This window comes from Fusarium flagelliforme (genome assembly GCF_020744385.1).
Source record: "Fusarium flagelliforme strain FIESC 12 MPI-CAGE-AA-0113 chromosome Unknown B0J16scaffold_1, whole genome shotgun sequence".
In the NCBI taxonomy this organism is placed as follows: domain Eukaryota; kingdom Fungi; phylum Ascomycota; class Sordariomycetes; order Hypocreales; family Nectriaceae; genus Fusarium; species Fusarium flagelliforme.
Window position 1 is genome coordinate 736,276 of NW_025763503.1, and position 25,379 is coordinate 761,654.

A 25,379-nucleotide genomic window follows, 5' to 3' on the forward strand; every position below is an offset into this window, starting at 1 on the left:
GACCAGGGCTAGATGGTCATGGCGTTGCTTGACCGCTGGCCCTTGCTCAGTGCGACCTTCTAGAAAAATCAGAGTTGAGAAGCTAGAAAAGGTACAGTACAGGGCAGGCATCCATTGTGTCTCACCCTGAAAAAATTGGTTGTTTGCGCCATTATGACGGTCATTTAATAAATCAATTGACGCAATCTAGATGTCTGACAGGGCTGCAGTTTTCTCACCGCGGGCAATTGAAACGCACCTGCATATTTGCGCGTGGGCTGGCTGTACCTTCCTTCCCACCCAGGGTGTAGGTGATTTAACTTAGGAAGGTGCATACGCCTGCGATAAACCCGCCCAGATGAAACAATATGACGAAACGTTTCACAAAAAGGATTCCGCCGAACATTCTATTTATCCAAAGCATCCAAGACCAGGATCTCTCCGACAACATGCCTCATCTGGTATTAGCATTGACATAAACGCGAACAATGCTGCAATCTATCCGCCGATGAACTTATTTCCAGCCACAGCTACCGCTAGAGGCACGAGCTAACTTTACCTCCAGAACGGTACTTCGCTTATGTACCTGCGCAGGTGCCTCTGCCTACTGCGGTAACTTCGCAAAGTGCAAACAAAATTCACCTATCCGTCTCCATAGGACAAGGCAGAGAGAAACAAAACGGTGCTACAACGGATATCGAAACTCTCGAGAGCTTCTCCAACGGTCTTCCCTAATCGCAGTTTGCCGAGGCAAAGCATATCCAAACGGATATCCTGCGACAAAGACGAATGAAAAGAGGTCTTCTGACCGATGACCCCTTTCCCGGTAGGCTGGAGGCTGGCTGCACGGATCCGAAGATCAGGATCGACGTAGCGGAGGGGGAGGAAAATGATGACGGCAGACAACGACCGCTACTAACCCTAAAGAAACACGGCTCACCGTCAGCCACTGGCGATTGAATTCACGTTTTTAATTACATGGTCCTTTTAACCCAACAATGTGTGTTCAGCTGGAGCTCCGTGTGAATGGGGTTTACGACGGCGCAGAGAAGCTATCGGGTCGCTTCCGTAACATCAGACCTCTTAGGGTCAGATTGTTTCTACCCCTGCCAGAGACCGACGCAAAGAACCATTAGGCGCCCTGTGCGCGCTCGGTCATCTGCGCTTGGTGCCGTCCGCTAGTGAGGATGAGAAGGACGTTGCCAGAGCCAGGGTCCTTGAAAGGGTTAAGCTACAGTGATTCCATGACGAACAGCACATCCTTCCACTGAAGCTTTATCGAAGCATCCGTCGAAGCGCCAAAGCGTCAATACAAGTCCGCACGCACTGACCTGGCCGCCAGTAGCACTTCTGTTTCACTTTCTCATGCCCTGCGTGGCAACCAGCAAGCCACTAAACTTAGGTACTGAAGCTATCTAAGCTACATACGCATGTGCCAAGGTACCGGCACCACTACGCAGGCATCGCATCTCATTTGGTTCATCAGTAATCCGTCATTATCTCAGAACCCGATTCTGGTGTTTTTCGGCAGCCCGTTGGCACTTTCTCCGGGCGTCCAAATCCCGTCGAATTGCTTGCATTGCCGATGCTTGCTTGCTTTGGCTTGCTCAAATACTCCACCCAATGCGTCCTTCTCCAGGGCCCCTTGCGACTTTGACCGTTTCTTACACGCTCTTCACCGTGTGCGACGGCACTGCCCGCCCGTCCACCTAGAATCAATACCCCACACAGAGCTCGCCTTAAGCGTGTGAGTGGGCGGTGGGCGTGTGAGACCGTATGAGATCCAATGCTGAGGGGCCCTCAGTGCTGTGGGTGGGCTATTCCTGTGGCGGCCAGACTACGCTGCTTGGGCTCCTCAGGGACTGGAATCCATCTTTTCCCATGCGGACTATCCTATCTTCATGGTTCTTGACCTCCTACAACTGATTTCCTCTTCGAGCTGTGCATTGTGCCAATTGCCACCCTCGCAATAGCTTCCCTGTTGCTTCTTGACAGCTCCCCACTTGCTTTCTTCTTTACAATCCTCTGCTAGAGACTATCAGATACACTTCGTTTCTTGGCACGTTCAAGCTTTGGTAGGTCTCTCTACATCAGACTCCAGCCTTTGTCCGTGTTGCCGTCATCGCTCACAGCTTTCAAAGCCTACATCCACGCGATCACCCTTGACGCTCAAATTTCTACACTCGCACCTGCAACAGCTCGCTCCTTGCTCTCGTGTTACGGAAGATTCGAAACCGCCGCCTTGGATCTCTGTGTGACTTGTCAGCTCTCCATTGAGCTTGTGACTATAGGATTTGCATTTTCCGCCTTTTGCAGGACCTACATATCGATCCAGGACGACTATACAAACCTCTTGTGCCTCAAATCTCGTATCTTGAGTCGGTAAAACGATTGTACAAATTTGATTACTCTGTTTCCATCAACGGTCGCTTACGAGACGTCACACCAGAGCATGACCGTGTCCTGCTCGACCGCCCAAGTTCCAGTCGATATTTGCGACTCATAAGTTTTCAACTACATCCACAGTCAACAGTAAACGAACGATAAGGAATTTTATCCCCGGCGGCTGCAGCAGCGGCCCGCGAGCTTGCTGGACGGAGGGTAGTTGTCATCGTCGCTACAATTGCGCTGACTCCTGGCTACATTCTTTGTTATGCCTGCAACAATGAGGCGGGGTCGAAGCTCCGGATCGCCGTATAGGGCGCTGGCTCATCATCAGAACGCTGCGGCTGCAGCAGGGTCGTCCGACTCTGTTTCCTTAATTCGGTCTTTCAATGTCGAGACAAACCCTACGCGGCCAGTGCGGCCCTCGCCGCTCACAGCATCGCTTATTCGAGACATGCCATTAGATTTGGTCGACCGAATCAGATCGTTTCCTCTTTTCATGTCTGCTCCTGAGGAGTTTTTGGTCGCCATTGGAAACCACCTGAAGCCTCAGATTCAGAGTCCCAACGATCATATCGTGACTGAAGGAGATGAGGCCAAGGCAATGTACTGGTTGGTGCGAGGTGTTGTCGCTGTGACGTCGCGGGACGGGGAAGCGGTTTATGCTGAGCTGAACCCCGGATCGTTCTTTGGTGAGATCGGTGTCTTGATGCAGATGCCACGCACAGCCACTATTGTTGCACGCACGAAATGTCTCCTGCTGGTTTTGAAGAAAGAGGACCTGCATGCCGTGATACCCAAGTTTCCGGATATGGAGAAAGCAATTCGAGAAGAAGCACAAGAACGCCTAAACCTCCTAAAGAAGAAACGACAAGAGGGCGGCAGGTTGACCAAGTCACCTCAAGGGGATTTCACCGCCCGGGAGGCAGTGCCTGGCGAGGTTTCCACTGGAGAAAGGGGCATTATCAAAGATGGTACCGTGGTCAACAACAAGAAGAGGAAATCCCCAAGCCCGGGTATCATGGAGGACCCAACAGCAGGCAGCGCCATTGGAAGTGGTCAGATTAACATTCGAACAACACTCAAGGAGTTACCGCTCTTCTCCACGCTTCCTCCAGATATGCTTCATTTTCTGGGACTCAGTGTTCAACCCAAAACCTACACTCCATTCACAGATATTGTCCGTCAAGGTTTGCCGGGCAACGAAATCTTCTTCATCGTCCGTGGAGAAGCCGAGGTGATTCATGACGAACCAGTTTACGACAACAATGTTCAGAACAAGGCTATGGCTATTCCGAAGCGGCCGCGATTAAAGGCAGGCCAATACTTTGGTGAAGTTGCAAGTTTGGGTCTGTCCCGTGGCCGAACAGCTACTGTGCGGTCCATCACCTCTGTCGAGTGCATCATGATCACTGGAGACGTTCTTGACGAGTTCTGGAGGCGCTGCCCTTCAGATATCTTGAATCAGGTCAAGGAAACGGCACAATCGAGATACCATAAACAGAACGATGATGTTGACATGGTTGATGCCGATGGCAGGGAAAAGGCCAACAAATCTGATCCAACAACTCCTACGACGCCAACAAGAGCATCACTCCCCAATCTCACATTTACGACACCTTCTAAGCCAGGATCCCCTTCGAAAGACGATACCGGCAACATAGCTCCCAAGGATCCTGACCCATTCCTGAGCGTCAATATGGAGAACATCAGAAATCGAAGGCGCCATTCTCTAGCGCCCCCGGTGCCTCCTACAGACAGTTCCGCTTCCAATACCAATGGCGCGAGATCTCGTTTGTCGGAGGTTACGCCTATCAAGTTTGCATTCTCCGAGACGCCATCTGACGATGACGTTCCAGCCAAACGAGTTCGAACTACTCTGCCTACAAGGCCCATCACCATGAGCAAGCCGGTATTATCAGATGAAATATTGATCTACATCTTCAAGCATATGGACATAGGAGAAATCTTCCGACTGCGCCTTGTCAGCACCCACTGGCGTAAGCTTCTAACGACGTCGCCTAAAGTTTGCCAGGACGTGGACCTCTCGATTTACAACCGCAAGGTTTCTGATGAAGTTATACTCAAAGTGCTCGCTCCGTTCATTGGCACTCGCGCTCTTTGCATTGACATAAGCAATTGCTTCCACATAACCGACGAAGGATTCGGCGCTCTATGGCGTAACTGCGGCAAGAACGTCAAGAAATGGAAGATGAAGTCTGTTTGGGACGTCTCAGCTAATCAGATTTTGGAGATGAGTGAAAATGCCAAGGGACTGGAAGAGGTCGATTGGAGCAACTGCCGTAAAGTTGGCGATAACCTGTTAGGCCGTGTTGTTGGCTGGGTTGTACCTGATCCGCCACCTAACAAGTCAGTTGTGATTTCCAGCTCAACTGCCCGTTCGCGAACCAAGCAGCAGCAACAGAAGCCTGCACCACAAAACGTATTGCCACCCGGAACTGTGGTAGGATGCCCGAAGCTGAAACGCCTTAATCTGTCCTACTGCAAGCACATCACGGATCGTTCCATGGCCCATCTCGCAGCACATGCCTCGAACCGTATCGAGTCGTTATCTCTTACACGCTGTACGTCAATCACGGACGCAGGGTTCCAATCATGGGCTCCTTTCCGATTCGAGAAACTTCAACGGCTGTGCTTGGCAGACTGCACATATCTATCTGACAACGCAGTCGTTGCTCTGGTGAATTCAGCCAAAAACCTCACCCACTTGGATCTATCGTTCTGCTGCGCGCTTTCCGACACGGCAACAGAGGTTGTCGCTCTTCGATTGCCCAAATTGAAGGAATTGCGATTGGCGTTTTGCGGAAGTGCAGTCAGTGACGGAAGTTTGGAGAGCGTGGCCCTTCACTTGAATGATCTGGAGGCTTTGAGTGTCCGTGGCTGCGTACGTGTTACAGGCCGAGGCGTTGAGAATGTTTTGAATGGATGCGGAAGACTCAATTGGATGGATGTTAGTCAATGCCGCAATCTCGAGTCTTGGATTCGAGCTGGTGGTGTGGCGAACTGGGGCTTTGATGCTAGAGTTGGTCAACGCCCTGCAGAATCAGGTGAAATTTCTACGTCAGGAGAGGGAGAAGATGATGCTCCGGCACCAAAAGCCATGAGTGTTGCTATGCTCACTTCACAGAACTTTATGCCACGATCGGCATTCGGTTACAGATCCAAGAGAGCAAGACGACCCGTGAGTTTCGTCATTGAAAAAGGACGTGGAAGTTTAAGATGAAGGAAGAAAGGCGTATTGGATAATATGATTATGGAAATGATAGCTGCTTGAGGGGTGCATAGGGATAGGATTTGTTGATTACAGCATCGGCGTCAGAGTCATGGAGCATTTATCATTACGTTTGAGTTTCATACTGAGATATGCAGAAGGAGAATTGATGGGATCTACGAGATGAGGCGATGCGAATTAGATGGAAGGATATGTTAACTTGGTTGATACCCTGATGGAGCCGACAATCTACCACTACTAAGCAAGCCAGCCTACCTATCTAATAATACTCAACAAGACAATTTGATGGACAGAAGAGACTAGAATTCCATACTGGGTTACCTCGTGATGTAACTATGTCTGCTGCATGTCGTCAAATTTCGTTCCTGTAAATCCGACGGATCATGGAGTTTAGAGCCTTAGCGGCCGAGCGCTGACCAAACCCAGCACTTCGATTGAGTCACTGTGAGGCGCCGGTTCTTTCCACAATATTCCACCGCCAGCCACGTGATATCGGAATTTGGTAAGCTCCACTGGCCGACCCAACGTCATGCTTCTTTTGGCCGGGAACTTATATCCTCTGCGTCCCCCGTCCCCGCTTCACCATTTTCCTTTGTAAACGCCTGCATTATCGATCGACAACAGAACGAACGACGATGTCATTTACCCTCACTGTCCGCCAGGGCCCTGCGCGTCTTGCGCAGAGGCTTCCTGAGCTCTCAAAGACTGCTTTCCGCAATGCAGCCTCCGCCCGAAGCTTCCACGTCCAGGCCAAGCCCTCAGCCAACTTCTTCTCTTCGCGCATCACACCCGCCACCCGCAATGCCTTCCAGCGATCAGGTCGCCGTTCTTACAACCAGCAAGCTCCCGCCGTAACAACGCCTCAGTCTGCTAGCCGACGACTTTTGGTTGGAGGTGCCATCTTTGGTGGTACTCTTGTCGCCATCAACGCTGTCTTCAACCGGGAGACTCGTGAGGATGGCGGCATGCCCGTCTACGAGCGCGAATACTTGAACAACACCTTCTTGCACACTGGTCTCGGAATTGGTATCATTGGATTGACGGCTCGACAAATGGTTCAGACTGGCTTCGTTTACCGAATTATGGTTACCAACCCTTGGGTTGTTGGTATTGGTGGTCTTGCTCTCAGCTTCGCTACCATGATTGGAACTCGATCTATCAGCCCTGACAAGTAAGTATTTCAAAAACAGAATCGATGACGAAATTGAAGCAATTTACTAACGACTTTCTAGCTACCTCCCCAAGTACGCTCTCTGGACCGCTTTCAACGCCACCCAGGCTGCCTTCGTCGCCCCTCTCCTCGCCTTCTGCCCTCCCGCTCTCCTTGGCCGTGCCGGTCTCTACACCATCGCCATGATGGGTGGTCTCGCTGTTGTCGGTGCAACTGCTAAGCAGGAGAAGTACCTTTACATCGGTGGTCCTCTCCTGGCTGGTGCCGCCATCGTCGCTGCTTCTGGTCTCGCTCCTCTTGTCATCCCCGCCACCGCTGTCCGAACTCTCGCCTTCACTGAGAGCCTCTGGTTGTACGGTGGTCTCGCTGTCTTCGGTGGTTTCACTCTGTACGACGTCCAGAAGGTCCTGCACCACGCCCGCCTCGCTCAGGCTGGTGTCATCCGCCGTGACCCCGTCAACGAGTCTATCTCTCTTGAGCTTGACTTCCTCAACATCTTCATCCGCATGGTGCAGATCCTTATGATGCAGCAGAACCGCCGCAAGTAAGCGTGCTTTTCCATAAACTAGCTCTAGAAAGCAACTTGTATTATCTTATTAAGCAAAAAGGATTATTTGTTTGTTGTTAGAGGTTAATGAACTCCTCTCTTTTGGTTTTGGTCGAATTGGCTTGTGGGCTTTGAGAAGTTCCATATAATTAGGAAACCCCAATACAAAAAAACTGATCAAATTTTCTATGTTGAATTTAAGTGAAGATTCTCATGTACAAGTTAATTGTTAGCATTCATATGTCATTTTACATATGTTTTCCACTCCCATTGATATCATTGTGACCCGACCTATTCCATCCTTTCACTAACCCTCCACTTTCCACCCAAAGCGACCTACTCCAGAGGAGGGAATGGTCTCAAGAAGTGACTAGGGCACTCATAACCAGCGGGGTTGTTGTGTAGGTAAAGCTGGTGGTATTCCTCAGCAGTCCACCACTTTCCGGCAGGCGCAATCTCAGTCACGATACCGCCCTTCCACCACTGCTTGTTGGCCTTTTCCGTCACCTCGCGCGCAATCTTCTCCTGCTCAGGGTTATGGAAGTAGATGGCGGAGCGGTACTGAGGGCCGGTATCGGGGCCCTGCTGGTTCAGCGTCGTGGGGTCGTGCGTCTTGTAGAAGAACTCGAGGAGCTGTGCGTACGTGACCTTTGTAGGGTCGAAGATGATTTGCGCGGCTTCAGCGTCTGTTTCGCCGTTAGTTACTCTGCCGTTAGAAACAAACTGGGAGCTTAAAACGTACGGCCAGTCTTGCCGCCGCAAACGGCGCGGTAGCTAGGGTTCTCGAGATCACCACCGATGTAGCCAACCTTTGCGTCGATAAGACCCTTGTCGGCAAAGTGTCTGCGGTAAAGGTGCTCAGTACCCCAGAAGCAACCTGCAGCGACGGTGCAGCGCTGGGCGCCCTCGGGAATGACTGAAGCGGCGGATTGGTCGGGAGCGATGGAGAGACGAGTAGATTGCGTGAAGGGGCGGGCGAGACGCGCCAGGAAGGGAGGAAGGTTGAAAGCCATTTTTGCGCGGGGTAATAATTTTGTGTAGTTTCAGTCGCAAGATGAAGCTATCTTGACAGTGGACCTGCGATTGTATTTGAACTTTTTTTGCGGTCAATGAATGACAAATCGTCTCTCCAGAGAATGGGGACGTTAGTGGACGGGAAAGTGTGGAAGGTTGTAGCGGGGGGGATTCTGGACGTCACCGAAGCCGCAGATGACGATTGGATTAGGAGAGCTATATTTCCTCTTTTGGGAAGGTGGCGTGGCGTTTCGGGAGTCTTTAAGGGTCTTTTGCCCCGCGGTTTTATTAGCAGCGGGAGATTATGGCTGTGTTCGTTATGTCTGGCTCAATTACGCAGGCTGCGCAGCTACAGGATGACACGAATGGAATCAATACGCCAGGGGCTGTGTTGATTATTCAACCAATTTCTCAAATACATCCTGGCTAGTAAGAATAAGGAAGGAGAATTAACCAAATAAGCGGGTTATCTATTTTCTCTTTGGTGTGTTCTATCAACTTCGAATACGCCAGTGAGAAACGCATATACGCAGATACATATAGGTACAGCATCTTCAATGACCCATTTCACGAACCAAAGCGAATTGACATTACTCGCTTCCATATATGTACCTAACGCATTACCTCACCGCATTTGCATCTCGGCTGCAAAAAATCCTCCGAGATGGACAACAAGGATTGCGGTAGTTACATCGTAGCTTCACCAGAGTCATAACCCTAGCAAGCCGATAGATGTAGATCAATAGCATTAGAATATAAAAGGACGGCCAACATAGTAACGTAGCAAATAATAGACTTTACAACTTCATTAAATCGTCCGGAGAAAGTCCCGGAAAGTTGCCGTTACAATGCGGAGCTTAACGTCTTTGTTCCCCCGATTCGGCCGACCTCGGTCGACGCCGAGCATGTCTCACCTCCGTACAGCAGTCACTGGATTGCTTATATTGACTGCCTTCCCAACCTGGAGTATTGCTCATCCATCTCTATCTCCACGCGACAACACAATGGCACCTCCAGAGCTCGCTCAGCTTATTCCTCCCGACTCATGGGATTCACATATGCATATTGTCGACGTTGAGAACTATGAACTCGATCCCTCAGCAACATACCGTCCAACCTCTCACTCCCTTGAACAAGCTCTCGACTTTGAAGCCAGTGTTGGTCTTCAGAACATTGTTCTTGTTCAACCGTCGATCTATGGCCTGAACAACTCTTGCTTGCTCGATGGTCTGCGTGAGCTTGGCTCTGAGCGTGGAAGGGGTGTCGTTGCGATTGACCCTGAAGCTTATGATGCTGATGAACTACGCAAGTGGCATGAGTTGGGTGTACGTGGAGTGAGACTCAACTTGCAGTCAGTTGGAGCAGAACTGAATGCGACCGAGTTGGAACGCCAGTTAACACAGTATGCCAATGCTGTGAGATCATTGGGATGGGTTGTTCAAGTTTACGTTCCCATGAAAATGATTGAGCTTCTCGAGCCGATCATTCCAAAACTCAACGTCAAATTCTGTATCGACCATTTGGGACAACCACCACTAAAGGAAAACCAGGGCGTTGACATATATGACTTGCCAGGCTTCCCATCTTTAGCTCGCCTACTCAAGGATGGTCTTACCTATGTCAAGCTGTCGGCCCCTTATCGTATAGCTGCTCAAGCTGATTATAGCGACTTGGATCCCCTTGCTAAGGAGGTGATTCGTATCGCAGGCAAGAGCCATGTTGTTTTTGCAACCGATTGGCCTCATACCCGGTTCGAAGGTCTCGATATTAAGCCTTGGATGGAGAAGGTAGTCAGTTGGTGCGGTGGGGATGAACATCTCAAAGAAAGGTTGTTCAGAGGAAACGCAGAAGATCTGTGGGATGTTAAGCGGTTGCCAAGGGCATGATTTGTATTATCTGGCTTGAAATATTTAAGGACAAATGTGTATGTGAACTTGGTGAAGGTATTAGAATTCCTTCCAAAATGGTATGCTATCTTATTCCAAATGCTTTTATCCAATAATTAAATGTGATTCAAAAGCCCTTCAAGTAATGCTACTGAAGGGCTGTCCCAGTACATACAGTCCATAAATAGATCAGCCGTGCTACAGTAATCTGCTCTCATATCATCAAAATGAGATGGAAGTTCCAGCATGTGGCACGAATTCGACGATATTGCGATTCGTATGGAGCACTTTGTATCCTGTAATCCGACCATGGTCATAGTACGCCCCCTGAACCACGGGGATCCAAGAGATACTTGACCTATGCCACTTATACAACGGGACAGTTGCAGAGCCCTTTGTAACCGCCCATGGGGGCTCAGAAGGTCTCAATGCGTTGCCTTTCCATGCGTATCTTAAGATGGAACCGGGCCGGTCGATACGTTGGATCAATACAGACGTTTGACGCTCGAAGAGCTCAATCTGAGTGACTTGGACATTCCAGGCCAAACGACCCCGACCCATATCAGCATCGCAGAGCAGCAACCGACAGGATTTTGATATGCTAGCCAAGCAATACCCTTTACTAGCCGAAATTCTGAGGGTTATTGCCGGATTCATAGATTGCGCCTACTCTCACACTCAGTGGCTCAAATGTTGACAATGCTTCAAAGACTCCACGATCGACCGCCATGGCATCTGGGTTCATGTTGTCGGCCCATGGTGTCTGGAATAGCTGTTCGGGCTCATAAGGCGACTGTTGAGCAGGGATGTCAAAAGTGGGAGGGTAAATAGTTTCGGTAATCGGTATATCGGCAGGGATCGAAATGTCTGGCATCTGCTGCGGCACAGGTTGAGGCTGTTGTTGCGGAGTATTGAGGCCTGCTGTAAGGCCGAGGTTGGTCATTTCTCTTGTGATCAGATCCAAAGCACTCGAAATGACTATACAATTATTAGTCTTAAAACTGCCATCCTATCGAGTTACTCACCTGGGTTGACAGTCTTAGCTTGTTGCAAAGCACGTACGCAGAAGTTCAATTTTCGAATTGCCTGCTGGTCTTCAGGGGTGGCCTGCACTTGAAGAAGAAAGATGGTCGCGGCGATATAAACACTGTAAGAAAGCGACAGAACACAATGGCTGATGGTGAAAGTTCTGCAGAAGAGGTCGAAGATGGCGATAATGGCGGTCGCGGATGTGACACATTCCACAAGATGATTCTGCATAGGATGCGGGCCCTCTTCCTCTGGGTATACTTGCCAAGAGAGCATAGGTCTGAACAGAAGAATTCTGAACGTATGGTACAGAGCGCTTCTCATGGTTAGCCGACTAGATAGAACATGATGAAAGGATGCTTACTTCATTGTGACAATATGTGATGGTGGTGCCAAGTCTGGCATAGCATTGAGCTCGATCTTCAGGTAAGGCGGGAGTTGGTCCCACCACAGCTTCATGGCAGGATCTTGAGTTTGCAGACATTCTTGCATCTCAGCTTCTGTGTTCTCCAATAGCGGGTCATACATATGAATGAGAATCTCGTTGAAGATAACGGATAACCTGCATGCGCTCATGAAACAAGAAGTGGAGTGAGCTGTCGCCGGAGGGTACTTCCAGTCTGAACCATGAGGTGAATCGAAGGGAACCCAAAGCTCGTTCTCAGCAGAGTCATCCACTAGAAATCGTTAGCAAGGTTCTAGATGCAGATTAACTGCAGACCTACTAATTATTTGTGGTGGTGATACGAGAGTGTGTTGTAGAGAAGGAGAACGACCAAGATACAAGCTAATGATCTTGTCCCAGAAATAACAACTCCAGTAGAGTCGATGTCTAATCTCAACCTCTTCGTCGGTCAAATGGACAGACCCAGGGTACCTTTGTCCATCCACACATATTCCGAGATGGTCGATCAGACGGAAAGCTATGCCACTGTAAATCCAGGCTTGTGTGGTATTTCCGTGGCCACACTCGCCCGCACTGAGCAGTAGTAACGTCTGGACTGTTGGAATAGTACAAACACCTCTGCTCAATTCGTCGAAAAGCATGCTTCTAGCATGTTTTGCAAAGACTGCACCGCCGTCGTAAGATTGATCCAATAATTGTTTTGTAGAGGGGTCACTTTTGCCCCAGCGGATAGAATGCGAAAGCATAGCATTAAGAAGTGTGTGAGAGTAGTAAGGTCCCATCGATTGCATGTCACCTGTCAAGGTTAGTAATGCTAGCAGAGCTCAGGCAGGAAGACATACGAGTGAAAGCTGGCCTGTAAATAAAATTGAATAAGGGTTGGATCCAACACCAATGCACGTTTAGGAGATACTGGAAGGGTTCCTGTGCGGTGTAAGTTCAAAGAGCCAGAGAGTTGAGGTTGGCGAGCTTACTGGGATATCGGAGAGATTCTCCATCGCGCGCTGATGCCACGCATTGTTGACCAGTCGTTCCCTTCTATGAGCATCCGAATCAATAGAGGATATTGAATCCGGCTTGTGCTTATGAGGATCGCTGGGAAGGTTGAAAAGACTAGTTGGTCCATGATAAGTAATTCCACCCTTGTCATCAATCTTGAGACCCATGAAGCTCCTCGTCATAGCATGTTCATCTGCATGGCGATTCAAGTCATGGCCGTTCCAGACGCCCGGGCTTGAATGATTTGAGGCGGCAACTGAGGGAGGAGATTTGATGGCAGCAAGTTGATCCTCGAGTTCTTTGATGCGTTCCTCAAGTCGCTGAGTGTAAGACAGAGTCGGGTTGCTATGACACGTGAGCAATTGCTCGTACAGTACAGAGGAGCACACGACCAAAGGGCCGAAGGGTTAGTCCCACAGTTTGTAAATACAGTCATCGCTCCTAGCAGCACAGCGATTGCAAATAGGTTGCTCGCCGCCGCATTTGACCTGGAAGAGTGTCAGTATTGGTAGTTAACAGGAATGTATGTATTGACCTTGCGTCTACGACATGGCTCACATGAGAAAGCGCTCTTCTTTGTGGCTTTGACGGACGACATGTTGTTCCACAGCGTCTCGTGAGTTTTCCCAGACCAGAGTAAATAAATGATCGATTAGTCGGTTAAGAGTCGTGAGAGGCAGGGAGCCCCGCGTTAAACATTGAAACCCCACCTAAAAAGGTAGACTTGTACCGGATCTGTCCGATGATGAAGTTGAAGATGACCGAGGGACAGTTTATGGTGGTAAAGGTCACCTTTTTAGGGGTAGAAAATGAGGCAAGACTTAATTCAGAGCCTGAGCAAAGTTGAATAAATCTCCGTCTTGTGACTATCCAGTTGAAAGACAGAGTCAGAGCCCAGTCCGATTCAGGCCCAGGCCAGGCCAGTACACGGAACCGATGTTGCGTTAGGCCGGCGCAAAGCAACGGAAAGCCCCAGTGGGGTTCGTTTTGCTGTATAAGAGATTGGAGAAGTATAAGAGTCAACACCAATTGATGCTGAAATGAAGAAGCCAAGATTGATATTAGTCCAGAGGCCTCAAGACCAACTACAGGTAAAGACGATCACGTGGGTCATGTGCTCTTTGAGATGGTGGTTCCTGCCTTGAGATGGAAAACATAGCACAGCCATTTACAGAAGGCTACCTTCCCTGTAATTCCAGGCTTGACACCCATGTTCCTTCCCTCTACGATGTACCCTTATGACGATTGATTGCAATCATTCTGTCTTGGCTTTGACAATTCTTAGTTTATTTCTTCACTGCTTCCATCCAAGAACATTCAAATGCCAAAGTCCTTATTACTATATTTCTTCCTTAAATGTCCAACCCTACAAGCGAGGCAAAGCCGGAACCGGGGCTCCGCTCCGCACGGCTAACTCGTCCCGGTACCGAGGTGAGAAGAGCCGGCAGCGGCATCTGATAAGACTCACCTTGTTCAGGGTATAAGTGATAAGAACTTCATTTCCTAACCCTATGACCGCTTCTAAGAACCACCGTAGGTATATCGTTCAAATATTCTCTCCGTCAAGAATCCTTTGATCCAGAGTACAAACCATTAACCTCGGGCGAGCGGATCCGATTATATCCACTTTCGCGGCGGTTCAAGAGCATCAATGCCCGGCGCAGTGGATGCCATAGAATCGTGAATAACACTTGATGTCACATACTCATGTATCAAGGAGGATTTAATCCGGCCCAAGATGGCTTCTACTTGAATCCGTTTACATCTATTCGTTTCGAGATATGCAGTACTTATCTCGTTTAGGTATCTTGTCTCCGTTGCATGTCTCCTCTTACTCGCACAACGTCCATGTCAGCTCATTTTCACCAATCACCGCATGTGACGTCCAGTTCACTTACATCGGACAAGTTCGTGCATGCATGCATGCGGTATGTCAAACGCTTATATCCTGTATCTTGGTTTCTGCGTTCTACAACATGAGAGCCAAGGACTCGAGACATGGATGGTCTTTGACTTGATGATGCGAACAACTTGGAAGTCCAAATCGTGTTTCATGATGGATGGTTCGCGATAATGAGTCTGCAACTATCCGTCTATTTGGTGGTATTGTTTTGATGTCAACTTTCCTGAATAGAATACGAATTACAGCTTACAGACCTCTTCGCCACTTCCTACCGTTTTAGATGATCTTCGACAGGGATCATCCATGAAATGAATTGCGGGGTCAACGCTGATCCTTCAACGGTTCAATTATCCTCCAGCGCGTCGACGTGTTCTTACATACATACTGTACTTTATCTTCTCACTATCACCAACCACTCATCATGTCGTCAAAGGCAGCTTCCATCTTGGCGACTACGGTCTACACAATATGGTGCATCCAATGGGGCTTCATGACAGCAACTTACTGCATCTATGAAGAACTCAGCATCCCGAACCCATTCTACGCCGTCTTGACCACGGTTTTGGCTCTGCCTATTCCCCTATCGTTCTGGCTTTTCCTCCTTTATACCACAGCCTCCCGCTTTCCTCGTCTGGACCGTCACACCAGGAAATTCAACAAGTTCTTCTATGAGACACGTGACTGGGCCATGATTCTTCCCATCTTCAGTATTCTTTGGTTTATATGTACTTTGTGGTGGGCTCTCTTGTTTGTCATGGACCATTTTACCAATGGCACTTTGAGCAAGTGTACTGGACTGCTCTATTCTCTTCTCGGCGTCGTTGGAACAGCCCTCATTCTTGTAGGCATGATAGTCTATACCGCTCTGCCTATTTGGGTTGTTGTTACTGGGTTCGGGGCGTTCAGACGGGTGTGGAACTTGAAGAGCCCCGGGGAGGAGGAAGCGACGAGATTGACGGCCAAAGACGGCGATGAGGAGTGGAACGACTTCCAGGACGATCGTGGTAACTAAGTTGGTATTACTTCCAGCAAAACTAATAGCCTTGATTGAAACTGTAGGTACTCCAGAACCTTATGCATAAAAGACTTCATTTAATCATATACCCGTCCCTCCTCGTATTTTTCAATATCCCCTTCCATGTCCCTATCCAACCAATTCTTCCCCTGAAACCCAGTTAAAACGTTGTCGTGTCACAGACACTGATGCAATGTAGTATTCAATGGTTCAACACACCGATCCAGCCTTGTGCTGAAAGTCCACTGTACCATCACGAGAACGTAACGACACTTCGCATCCTTACACTGCTCCTTCCCGTCTTACAGATACAGCTTGCTCAGAGCATGTGGCCTGATCAGTCCCGATCTTGAGAAAAGATCTAGACTGGGGCCATCTGGCCATCAATGACGCTGTCGTTTCGCTGAGGAACACCGTGATCCTTAGGTTCGATGGTGTCAGTGTGAGAGTGCGACACGGGCTCCTTGCCATGGTGGAAGAAGTGATGGCGGCTGGCTCTCTCGATATCATCGTCGTCCTGTCCTGGGTTGGCGGTCTGATATTCGAGCACCTTAAAGATCTTGTAGCAGCCGAAAGCCAGAAAGGAACCCATAAAGGGGCCGATGTAGTAGATCCAGTCGTAGCCGTGGAAGCCGGCGACGACAGAAGGACCGAACGATCGAGCAGGGTTGATGGAGGTGCCCGTCCAGTTGGTCGCACAGATGTGGGCAATGAAGACTGAAATTCCGATGCCGATGGGAGCGAGATGGGTGCTGCGGTGCTTCTCGACGGCGAGGAAGTAAACGGTCAGGACAAGCTGTGCTGTAAGGAACATCTCGATGAAAACACCCTGAGCGACGCTTGTCCCGTTGCCAAGAGCATTGGTGACGAGAAGCGGACCGGGTAGGAGTGCGTCTGTGATGCCTGCAGCGGCCATGGCAGCGACAAGCTGTGTAGGGACGATAGCAGCGGCATGGAGAGGTGGCACAGCACCGACGAGAACCAAACCAAGAGTCACCTGTGGGAGGAAGAATGAGCATGTGAGTTGAAGCAGGTACGGGTGTTACTTACAGCCGGGTTAAACATGCCACCGCTGACACGATAAAAGATCCAAACATTGACGGCGAGAGCGGTACCGAAAGAGGCAGCAATGTACATCAAACTGAAAGGCAGCAAAGGGGCAGTAGGATCCGAAGGGCTGTTGGTGACGAGGGCAGTTTGGGCACCGATGAAAGAGAGCAGCAAGAACATGAATGTTCCAGCGAATTCTCCTAGGACGATGACGAGGGCGTTTCTGACACGATCTCCCATGGGACTGCCTACACGGCGATCTACGGCAGCTTGCTCAGTTGGCAAGCCCGTCATGCCCGTGTCGACCCGGGAGGTGAATTGGACCATCTTGGCTGATTTTCAAGATGTTGATTGATATATTGAATGATAAGAAGAGATGAGGAGGAATAGAAGAGTGTCAAGGGATACCAGGAGATGATGATGTATGCTGAAGATATGCTGATGGATCTAACGAAAGAGAGTTTCTTCATGGCGTCTTCGGGGATTTTATATCAAGAAGGAGAAAAAGGGAACCACAGATCCTAGGGTCGCTTACCGGTCGATGGCGTTCATTCCCTCCATCTCCATCGAAACACACCTTTGAATCGAACGGCCGACTTGAGTGGCGTCCGTACCTTAGTCCCTGAGGGTAGTATCAGCCCTCCTTGGGAGGCGTGCCAGAATACACGGGAGTTAGTCTGACAAGGAGGAGGAATGAGTACCTAAACGGGGGTCTAACCTCCAGATCTCATCGACGCCGAGATTGATACTCAGACTCCCGTCCCGGCCAGTGTAACTCGCAAGTTGCGCCGCGAGTACAATGCTTCTCATATGATGCACGACTGCACATCACAGACAAGGAACTGGGTTCAATGGACAAGAGTCCTTTTGTCATGTCTGTATGCCCAACTTGAGTTGTTCAGAGTACAACGATAGGAGCCTCAGGGAACTTCTACGGTGATCGTCTAGACAGAGCTTGTGTACCCGTCTATACGGGAATCTGACTGGTATTCTTCTGTTGACGTTTGTTAGGGCTTGTAGTAGGCACATTGGCTTTCTTAGCTCGTGTAAGGCGCACCCGAGAAGAATGGGACTATTGCCATGCACCCTTTCTCAGCCGGTCATGATGAAGATTGAGACAAGACATACAGACTACAACCGTTTACAGTAAAGCGTCAACTGTCCTCTCATGACGCGTGGAGAAGAATATGCACGTCTTTCTTTCTGTGTAAGTAGGCCCGGCCATCAGTTCGAGACCGCGCGATCACAGCTCGGACAAAGAATGCAGGGTAATATCGCTGAGACTGGGGGACGTTAGCTCTGTCTCGGGCGACCGCAGACAACAGCAGTAACCACGAGGGGGGAGCAAGGTTTCATGTGATATCAAGCCTTTTGGGGAGTCTCAGCTCACCCCGTCGATCATATTGGCTATCTGATCCCCCGCAAGTAAGCATCCAAAAAAGGAATCCGAATTGTAATAACTGGAGCCCGCATGTATATACAGTATGTCTGGTCTGGGATCATCCTGGTTTGTTCACTATCTGTCAACGGGAAGTACCTTTTAGACTCAACGGGTGTACATGCTCTAACCGCGAACACGGTAAATCCAACGTCTTCCAAGGTATTCCCCCTTGATTTATTTAACTGCTGCCCGTTTGACTCCTGCTCAAGCTTCAACGGTCACCTTGGAGAGATTTTAGCATGAACCTACGTCAATCAGTGTCATAAACGTCATCGCGTATTGTTCTTAACACGAGCTGAGCCATGACGTTGAAGGCTTCTGAATCGCACAGTAGTGAGCTGTGAATAAGCTTCGAGCCCAAGAGCTTAGCCGATGTCACGGTTAAAGGCGAGATAGGCGTATGTCCTACTGGCTGGTCGGCTTGCTTCCGGTACCTAGTTACCTTTTTACTCTCACTTACACCGGAACAAATTGTCCTAGAGATGAATCATTCTTCTGGATAGGGAGAAACTCCCGAGATCAAAAAGAAGACAGAAATTCGGATTTCCAGATCGGAAATTTGCTGCTGCATGTTGAATTGCTAGGGACACATGTGAATGACTGTGTGAGAAGGCTTACGGAGCAACCGTGGCGCAAGTACGTACAGACAATAGCGAATGGCTGAGGATGGAAGCGATCGTGATGATACCCTGAAAGACAAAGACAAGGGGGTAGCTCTAAGTCTAAGTTCTAAGGGAGCGGGGAAGCGGGAACAGTGGCGGGCCATTGGCGTTTATCTGATGCAGAGCCGTGACATAGCCAGAAGCTAAGCTCATCAGACCATCCATACAGTAGGCAATCTAGTTCTCTCACTCACTAAACTAAACCTCAGCTTCTTCCCGCAAGCCATGGTCCGGTCTAGCTCCGTCGTTAACGTGGCGGCCCGCTGCGCTAGTAATTGACATTTGAGAACCCTTGTATAAACATGCAACTTCAAGGATCTCATATCACTAGATCCACGATAGTCGAGCGCTCTGTCCGAAGACACACTATGGGTGGCCTCGTAACTGAGACCCATAATAACCGACTTGAATACCATGTGAGCGAAAAAGGCTTGTTTAGTTTCTGTCTCACTCAAAGCTAAGTCGAATATGGCTCTTCGAGGTTATAAATCCGATTTTCGACTTTCCCATGTCTCAGAAGCAGGACTAAAAGGGACGCGCCGCCGCTCCCGACACCAGCTGAAGGTCCATGCCGAGTATGCGGTTCTGCTTTAGAGACAACTGTGGAAATTCGTGATGACTTCTTAGGTATGGTCGAGAACTGTGCAGAGACGGATAAGGCTTAGAGGAGTGATTGAGGTCTGCTGAGTTCGAACATGGCGCTTATTCGTGGACATTTGCAGAATATACTTTGCTGTTGAAGCTATTTGAGTCCCCTTCAGACATGATTCGTTGACATACGAGTCGCCAACGAGTGTAATTCTGGAGAGCCTGAAACTGTGGAGGGAACTATGGCGCGAGGAAGATCTATGCATACCTACAAAACAACACATATACAAGGAGGCGAGTCAAGACGCGAATCCCATCGTAAAAAGGAAGGAGAAGCGACAAAGCGACTCGGAAATACCATTCAAGATATGATCGACAACCGTTGTTTGATCTACATCTGCAGTCGTGGATCCAAGGCTTCATTTCGGAGCAATATGAACCACCAAGAGGTCTTGGAAAATCTGGGGCAACGGGTAGGCCCGTCGTTCTACGGTAGCATGCAGATCCTGTTTGAACGTGTCGTGCATATTACAAAGGATTTGGTGGTTGCATAGCCTATCACGGACAACTTTCAAGGTCATGGATAGATGCGATCCTGTCCAGTCGTTGTTGCAGATTATATATATTTGCTTTTTCCTACTTCTCTGCCGTTTGGATGAAACATGATTCTGCAAGTCAGCCGTCCTTCTAGAAACCTCGTCCCTGTCTTCTCCTCTGCCGATCTCATACTCAAGTGAACGAATTCTGCAGAGGCTCGTTGGCAGCCCATCGACCGATGTTCTCAACCTGCTGCTCGTACCACGACTTGAGAGTATCCTCCTCCACGTATCCCATGTGAGGCGTGAGCAGAACCTGACTCGATCCGTCGCGTCCCCAGTTCTTGCTGCGCCACTCGCTGTCTTTCGGCAGAGGCTCAAGATCGTAGACGTCAAGAGCTGCGCCCCTGATGCGGCCTGCTTTGAGATGATCGAGAAGATCCTTCTCCACCACGAGAGGTCCGCGGGAGGTGTTGACGAAGAGGGCTGATGGTTTCATCTTTGCCAAGTCTTGGGCGTTGACGATGCCGCGTGATCGGTCTGAGAGAACGAGGTGTACGGATACAACGTCGGCCTCGCTAAAAAGTTCATCTCGGGATACCACTTTGAAAGTCTTTTCACCATCCGCGTCTTCGACAGGAAGACCAGCTTCCCTTGCCTTCTCATCTGCCGCCTCTTGAGTAAGGTTGGTACTCCAGGCGATGATCCTCATGCCGAATGCAACGTGCAAAATCTTCGCAACAGCGACTCCCAACCTTCCGAGGCCGAGGACACCCATTGTCTTGCCGGAGAGGTCTGTAGCAAGACCTGTTTGCCACAGACCTTCTTTCATGGCGGCATCATCCCTGGCGATACCGCGAGCGAGGGACATGATGAGAGTGATGCAGTGCTGCACGGTACTGCTGACGCCAGCTGTCTTTTTGCCGCTCTTGGGCTTTTCGCCTGTGCCGGCAACTGGGATGCCTCTTGCTGTGAGGGCGTCTAGGTCCAAGGATCTATTTCTGAAGGCTGTTGTGAGTAGAAGCTTGAGAGATGGAAGTCTCTCGATCAATTCTGCGGGGAAGGGTGTGCGCTCTCGCATGGTACCTAGGAAGCCGGTTAGTATTTTACTCGCATGCGGTCGTGTAAATCATGTCTCATACATATTATCTCAAATGGTTGGAGCTTCTCTACCAATGCATCTCGGCCTGATTGTGTGTTGTCTGGGTGGTTGTAAGGCAGCGCTGTATCCTTGAGAGACACGACTTCATACTTGGACGAGTCAAGTTTTGCGAAGTAGGGGTTTGCGACTCCCTGATAGTCATCCAGGATTGCCACTTTTGTTGGGGCCATTTTGTAAGTGTACAATTGCCGTGATGGTGATGAGATGTAAGTTGCTGGTGATGATGATGTCTGGAGTAAATGCCGTACAGTCCCAGGTCGTCTAAGTCTAATGGAGACACTGTGCGAGGTTCTGCTCTTGAGACAAGATGTAATTCTTGAAAGTTGAATCATGCCCTTTAGGTACTAATTGGACTTGTATATTCTTCTAAGTCGCAATAGGTGAGAATACCGGTTGAGGTCTTTCGAGTTGATTACCAATGTCGCAATGTCGTGAGCGGATAAGGTCTAAGCCGGCATGCCGATCTCGGATAGCATCCTCGGCAATCTGCTACAACTTCAAGATACAGGTGGTTTATATCAACTAAAACACTGGTAATATTACCAAAACAAGAAACATATTAATAAAATTAAAAATCAAGTACAGTATTACAAATCGCTGGTTTACATCTTGCTGGGCATTCTCATGGCACCATCCAATCTCATAACCACACCATTCAACATGACATTCTCAATACCCTGTCTCGCCAACTGCGCAAACTCCTTGGGTTGACCAGCTCTCTTGGGAAACTCCATCGCACCCTCGAGACTCTTTCTGACCTTTTCAGGCATCACGCTGGTCATTCGACTCTCAAACAAACTGGGCGCAATTGTCACAACTCGAATACCAAAGCGCGCGAGATCTCGTGCCATGGGTAAAGTCATGGCCGTCACGGCGCCTTTACTGGCAGAGTATGAAACTTGACCTTTCTGACCATCAAATGCTGCTGAAGATGCGACCATGATCACGACGCCTCTCTCGCCGTCTGGTCCTTGGGGTTCCACCTTGGCTAGATGCTCCAGAGTCTGACGGATCAAGTCGATTGTGCCTCGAAGGTTGACGTTGAGAACAAAGTCGAAGTCATCCAGGCTAAAGGCAGAGCCATCTCGGTCGAGGATCTATATGATGTTAGGGTCTCACTCTCATCCAGAGTCTTTTAATACATACCGTGGCAGGTGTAGAAACACCAGCAGCAGCTATCACACCTCCCAAAGGCTTGCCAGTCTCCTTTGCCCACTTAGCAGCATCCTGCACTGCCTTGGAAACGCTCTCAGTCTCCAGAACATTGCATTCAAAAAACTTGGTCGAGGTGGATAGCTTTTTAACCAATTCCTGACCGGCTTCCTCGTTCATGTCCAGAATAGCCACATTACCGCCGTTGGCGCATATATCTTCCACACAAGCCTGGCCAAGGCCTGATGCACTAAACGTAAGTTAGTGGATAAGCTCTACTGTAAGAGACACCGATATTTGCTTACCCGCCTGAAATGAGAAATGTTCGACCCTCGACCTTCATTTTGAATTATTGATGTTATTGAGAATAGGGGAATGAAGAGTATGATAAAGTAATAAAGTCATGTCCCCGTGTAATTGATCGTCTCGGCACACGTGGGGAATCCGGGGGTGGCTGAACCGAATGTGCCTCGGCATCATCATCATGCACTGCATCCACTGAACTGATGCAAGTAAACCTAGCCTACGCAGCTGTCAAACGACTCTAGAATGACAGCGCATCAAGAGCCAAGAGCGTGGTTTAACATGCACGCACGTATCATCAGTTCTGCATACGTTTCAGGCGCTACCATGTAAGCTTTGTCTTGGAATTTTGTTGTAGTATTTATCATTGTCTTTTGCAAGCTATCTTCAACAACGTGATCTTGGGTAATGCCATGTTAGATCCTACAGAACTCACATTTCAAGAACACATTCATTGAAGACTTTTCAGCATTAATATTTCCTCATACATCTTGGTATTTTTTAAAGCCAAAGATATGGTGCTACCGCCATTTGAGATCGGCGATGTCAAAGACCCCCATTCTCGACTTAGACCGAGTGACTATTGACCAATTCAGTTGTGTATACCAAGTTATTGAACAAATAGGTGACACACTTACCCATTTCAGCTGTTAATCACAAATATCATAATTCTTTGTTATCGCTAGGTTGTGGTCGTACAACACCTGGCTAGGTAGTTGTCTTGTTGAGTAGTTCTACAAGTAAAGAGTAAAAGACCCTGAGATCCACGTATTTCACTAATCGACGCAAGCTCTAAAGATCGAAGCTACAGTAGATTTAGCTCTGATACCCAACATCTGGAGCCGATCCACTCAAGTTTAAAGTAGAGGTAAGATAGCCAAGCCAAGCTTTGGCGGTGTTATCGGGCTGCTATTTTCATCGTCACGTTATCATCTCAGAATGACGCTATCTCTCGTTGCAGCTGCAGCTCGAGGGCTTGCTTGGGCTATTTACAGGGCGACCCACCCTTCCATTCGCTCTCACCGAGCAGGGCATGTACGTTACAGTACAGTAAACACAGAACAACCCTTGATCGCATTGTCTTTTTTCTTGCCTGTTTCAAACTTGACGATTACACGCACAATCGATTAATTCTCCTCGATTTCCCTTGCACCTCACTCGCCTAATACTCGCTTTCCTCTCCTACATATCCTACCGCGATAAGATCGACAAAGAGCCCAAGATATGCGACATCGTTCGACCGTTTGAAACTTATCCGCAATTAACTTCCAAACCCTCATTATTCGCCCGTAATGAATAGACCGCGTCGGCACTCTGGCGCGAGCGAGGAGAGCTCGGGTACAGCTCGCGAGCAGGTAGGCGACCGGAACACAGCTCTTATCAGACCAGAGCGACTGACTGTTGGCGATAAAGGAGCTCGGGAGCATGTACGATTACCTCGCGAAGATCATATTGCTTGGCCCCAGCGGGACGGGAAAGTACGTCATCCTCCAAGACAATCGATGGACCGCCGATGCGATGTTTAGCGATCACCGGCGCTTGCATAACCGAGTCTTTGGCTGACCGTTGCGCGCATTTATAGGTCATGCCTATTACATCGCTTTGTCAAGAATGAATGGCGAGTCTTGTCATCGCAAACCATCGGCGTTGAGTTTGCTACCAAAATCATTAAAGTTGGCACCGGGTCAAGGCGGAAACGGATAAAGCTTCAGGTACATCTTGCGATGGCGCAACAACGAAGTGGTTATTAACGAGATACAGCTTTGGGATACGGCTGGAACAGAGCGCTTTCGATCAGTCTCCCGTTCCTACTATCGAGGCGCCGCGGGCGCTATCCTCGTCTACGACCTGACCTCTCACGCATCCTTCCGAAACCTACAACCTTTCCTCAACGACGCCCGAGCCCTTGCATCGCCGAACCTTAGTCTTATGCTCGTGGGCAACAAAGTGGACCTTACAGACACACTCGTCGATACAAGCCTTCCACCCACGACACCGAACAGCGTTCACTCGAATTCAACTCTAACATCCGGTATGCTCGGCGCCGGGGGTAGCTCTTACACAAGTACAGCCACGACTCGAGATCGAGGAACATCCATAAGCACAGGAAGTCAACTAAGAGCGACTGTTGCGCCAGAGGGCAGAGAAGTTACAAGGGCCGAGTCCAGTCGATGGGCCAGCACGGCAGGAATATCAGTAGTAACCGAGGCGAGCGCATTCAACGGCGAGGGCGTCGACGAGATCTTCGAAAGACTAGCAAGGATAATTCTCACAAAGATCGAACTTGGCGAGATTGACCCCGACGACCCGGCAAGCGGAATTCAGTACGGCGACAGCGGTGGATGGAACACAGCTAGTGACGGTGGCAGTATTAAGAGTTCCATGACAGGCGCCACCGTGGACGACGTTCACAACGGACTCAGGCGAAGGCGAAAGAAGAACAGGACACAGAACTGGGGACTACGAGAGTGGGAAGAAGTGTTTACACTGAGCAGTCGAAGGAGAGGAGGCGGCTGTTGTTGAGCGTCTGAGCTATCTGGTTATATGCTTAGAGTGTTAGTGTTTTTGGGAATATCGTTTCGTGGGACATTCGTTCAGAAGCGCGTTGGCGTTTGGCATAGATGTCAGGTTGCGCAAAGGTTGATAGGAGTTCTTTGGTTGTTTAGGTTTGACCTATGCGTGTGTCTAAGTCTGTATATAGTCATGACAATGATTGGTTGCGATTATGGGCTGGACCATATCTCTCAAAGCTATGTTAAATATCCCATGATCTTACTCTAAGTAGACTTCTCGTACCGAAACTCTGATGGCACCAAGACACTGCTTGGCACGTACAGAAGTCAACAAAGATACATTGGCGCTGGAGAGGAGTCTTCGGGTAGGTACGAATCCTCGGAT

At 49.3% G+C, this 25,379-nt stretch overlaps 9 protein-coding genes across 9 annotated transcripts; 4 read left to right on the forward strand and 5 right to left on the reverse strand.

Annotated features, from left to right (window-relative positions):
• Nucleotides 1-2,644: 2,644 nt before the first annotated feature.
• Nucleotides 2,645-7,336, forward strand: B0J16DRAFT_259528 (uncharacterized protein; the record flags this gene model as incomplete). Its single annotated transcript, XM_046123212.1, has 3 exons — nt 2,645-5,566; nt 6,280-6,788; nt 6,850-7,336. The coding sequence occupies 3 exons, from the start codon at nt 2,645-2,647 to the stop codon at nt 7,334-7,336; spliced, it is 3,918 nt and encodes a 1,305-aa protein (XP_045988234.1).
• Nucleotides 7,337-7,503: 167 nt separating this feature from the next.
• On the reverse strand, nt 7,504-8,446 carry B0J16DRAFT_2588 (peptide methionine sulfoxide reductase MsrA). The gene is made up of 2 exons (XM_046123196.1): nt 8,078-8,446; nt 7,504-8,021 (listed from the first exon to the last, which is right to left on the reverse strand). The coding sequence occupies exons 1-2, from the start codon at nt 8,346-8,348 to the stop codon at nt 7,672-7,674; spliced, it is 621 nt and encodes a 206-aa protein (XP_045988235.1). The 5' UTR covers nt 8,349-8,446; the 3' UTR covers nt 7,504-7,671.
• Nucleotides 8,447-9,353: 907 nt separating this feature from the next.
• Nucleotides 9,354-10,235, forward strand: B0J16DRAFT_377058 (uncharacterized protein; the record flags this gene model as incomplete). Its single annotated transcript, XM_046130819.1, has 1 exon — nt 9,354-10,235. One exon carries the CDS (start codon nt 9,354-9,356, stop codon nt 10,233-10,235), a length of 882 nt encoding a protein of 293 aa, XP_045988236.1.
• A 311-nt stretch (nt 10,236-10,546) lies between these two features.
• On the reverse strand, nt 10,547-13,420 carry B0J16DRAFT_2585 (fungal-specific transcription factor domain-containing protein). Its single transcript, XM_046123187.1, has 8 exons — nt 13,205-13,420; nt 13,087-13,157; nt 12,645-13,014; nt 12,513-12,594; nt 11,990-12,466; nt 11,629-11,941; nt 11,261-11,580; nt 10,547-11,213 (listed from the first exon to the last, which is right to left on the reverse strand). Exons 1-8 carry the CDS (start codon nt 13,265-13,267, stop codon nt 10,858-10,860), a joined length of 2,052 nt encoding a protein of 683 aa, XP_045988237.1. The 5' UTR covers nt 13,268-13,420; the 3' UTR covers nt 10,547-10,857.
• Nucleotides 13,421-14,708: 1,288 nt separating this feature from the next.
• Nucleotides 14,709-15,680, forward strand: B0J16DRAFT_2640 (uncharacterized protein). The gene has a single exon (XM_046123341.1). It carries the CDS (start codon nt 14,994-14,996, stop codon nt 15,582-15,584), a length of 591 nt encoding a protein of 196 aa, XP_045988238.1. The 5' UTR covers nt 14,709-14,993; the 3' UTR covers nt 15,585-15,680.
• Nucleotides 15,681-15,948: 268 nt separating this feature from the next.
• B0J16DRAFT_377061 (aquaporin-like protein) lies at nt 15,949-16,964 on the reverse strand (the record flags this gene model as incomplete). The annotated part of the gene is made up of 2 exons (XM_046130820.1): nt 15,949-16,584; nt 16,638-16,964. The coding sequence occupies 2 exons, from the start codon at nt 16,962-16,964 to the stop codon at nt 15,949-15,951; spliced, it is 963 nt and encodes a 320-aa protein (XP_045988239.1).
• Nucleotides 16,965-20,057: 3,093 nt separating this feature from the next.
• B0J16DRAFT_312953 (D-isomer specific 2-hydroxyacid dehydrogenase) lies at nt 20,058-21,196 on the reverse strand (the record flags this gene model as incomplete). The annotated part of the gene is made up of 2 exons (XM_046125092.1): nt 20,058-20,950; nt 21,007-21,196. The coding sequence occupies 2 exons, from the start codon at nt 21,194-21,196 to the stop codon at nt 20,058-20,060; spliced, it is 1,083 nt and encodes a 360-aa protein (XP_045988240.1).
• A 369-nt stretch (nt 21,197-21,565) lies between these two features.
• On the reverse strand, nt 21,566-22,561 carry B0J16DRAFT_365904 (uncharacterized protein). The gene is made up of 3 exons (XM_046130063.1): nt 22,484-22,561; nt 22,173-22,428; nt 21,566-22,123 (listed from the first exon to the last, which is right to left on the reverse strand). The coding sequence occupies exons 1-3, from the start codon at nt 22,519-22,521 to the stop codon at nt 21,629-21,631; spliced, it is 789 nt and encodes a 262-aa protein (XP_045988241.1). The 5' UTR covers nt 22,522-22,561; the 3' UTR covers nt 21,566-21,628.
• A 765-nt stretch (nt 22,562-23,326) lies between these two features.
• B0J16DRAFT_326235 (P-loop containing nucleoside triphosphate hydrolase protein) lies at nt 23,327-25,346 on the forward strand. Its single transcript, XM_046125980.1, has 4 exons — nt 23,327-23,836; nt 23,895-23,959; nt 24,064-24,193; nt 24,243-25,346. The coding sequence occupies exons 1-4, from the start codon at nt 23,774-23,776 to the stop codon at nt 25,002-25,004; spliced, it is 1,020 nt and encodes a 339-aa protein (XP_045988242.1). The 5' UTR covers nt 23,327-23,773; the 3' UTR covers nt 25,005-25,346.
• Nucleotides 25,347-25,379: the final 33 nt, after the last annotated feature.

What these genes read in the sequence shown, in the direction of transcription:
- B0J16DRAFT_2588 (XM_046123196.1), bottom strand. Translation starts at nt 8,348, where the DNA reads ATGGCTTTCAACCTTCCTCCCTTCCTGGCGCGTCTCGCCCGCCCCTTC. An exon ending in TTGCGGCGGCAAGACTGGCC is followed by an intron (nt 8,022 to 8,077) that starts GTACGTTTTAAG and finishes ACGGCGAAACAG; the next exon opens with ACGCTGAAGCCGCGCAAATC.
- B0J16DRAFT_2640 (XM_046123341.1), top strand. Translation starts at nt 14,994, where the DNA reads ATGTCGTCAAAGGCAGCTTCCATCTTGGCGACTACGGTCTACACAATA.
- B0J16DRAFT_365904 (XM_046130063.1), bottom strand. Translation starts at nt 22,521, where the DNA reads ATGAAGGTCGAGGGTCGAACATTTCTCATTTCAGGCGG. An exon ending in ACATTTCTCATTTCAGGCGG is followed by an intron (nt 22,429 to 22,483) that starts GTAAGCAAATAT and finishes ACTTACGTTTAG; the next exon opens with TGCATCAGGCCTTGGCCAGG. An exon ending in GTGTTTCTACACCTGCCACG is followed by an intron (nt 22,124 to 22,172) that starts GTATGTATTAAA and finishes AACATCATATAG; the next exon opens with ATCCTCGACCGAGATGGCTC.
- B0J16DRAFT_326235 (XM_046125980.1), top strand. Translation starts at nt 23,774, where the DNA reads ATGAATAGACCGCGTCGGCACTCTGGCGCGAGCGAGGAGAGCTCGGGT. An exon ending in GGCCCCAGCGGGACGGGAAA is followed by an intron (nt 23,960 to 24,063) that starts GTACGTCATCCT and finishes GCGCATTTATAG; the next exon opens with GTCATGCCTATTACATCGCT. An exon ending in GGAAACGGATAAAGCTTCAG is followed by an intron (nt 24,194 to 24,242) that starts GTACATCTTGCG and finishes AACGAGATACAG; the next exon opens with CTTTGGGATACGGCTGGAAC.
- B0J16DRAFT_2585 (XM_046123187.1), bottom strand. Translation starts at nt 13,267, where the DNA reads ATGTCGTCCGTCAAAGCCACAAAGAAGAGCGCTTTCTCATGTGAGCCA. An exon ending in AGCCATGTCGTAGACGCAAG is followed by an intron (nt 13,158 to 13,204) that starts GTCAATACATAC and finishes ACACTCTTCCAG; the next exon opens with GTCAAATGCGGCGGCGAGCA. An exon ending in TCACATATTGTCACAATGAA is followed by an intron (nt 11,581 to 11,628) that starts GTAAGCATCCTT and finishes AACCATGAGAAG; the next exon opens with CGCTCTGTACCATACGTTCA.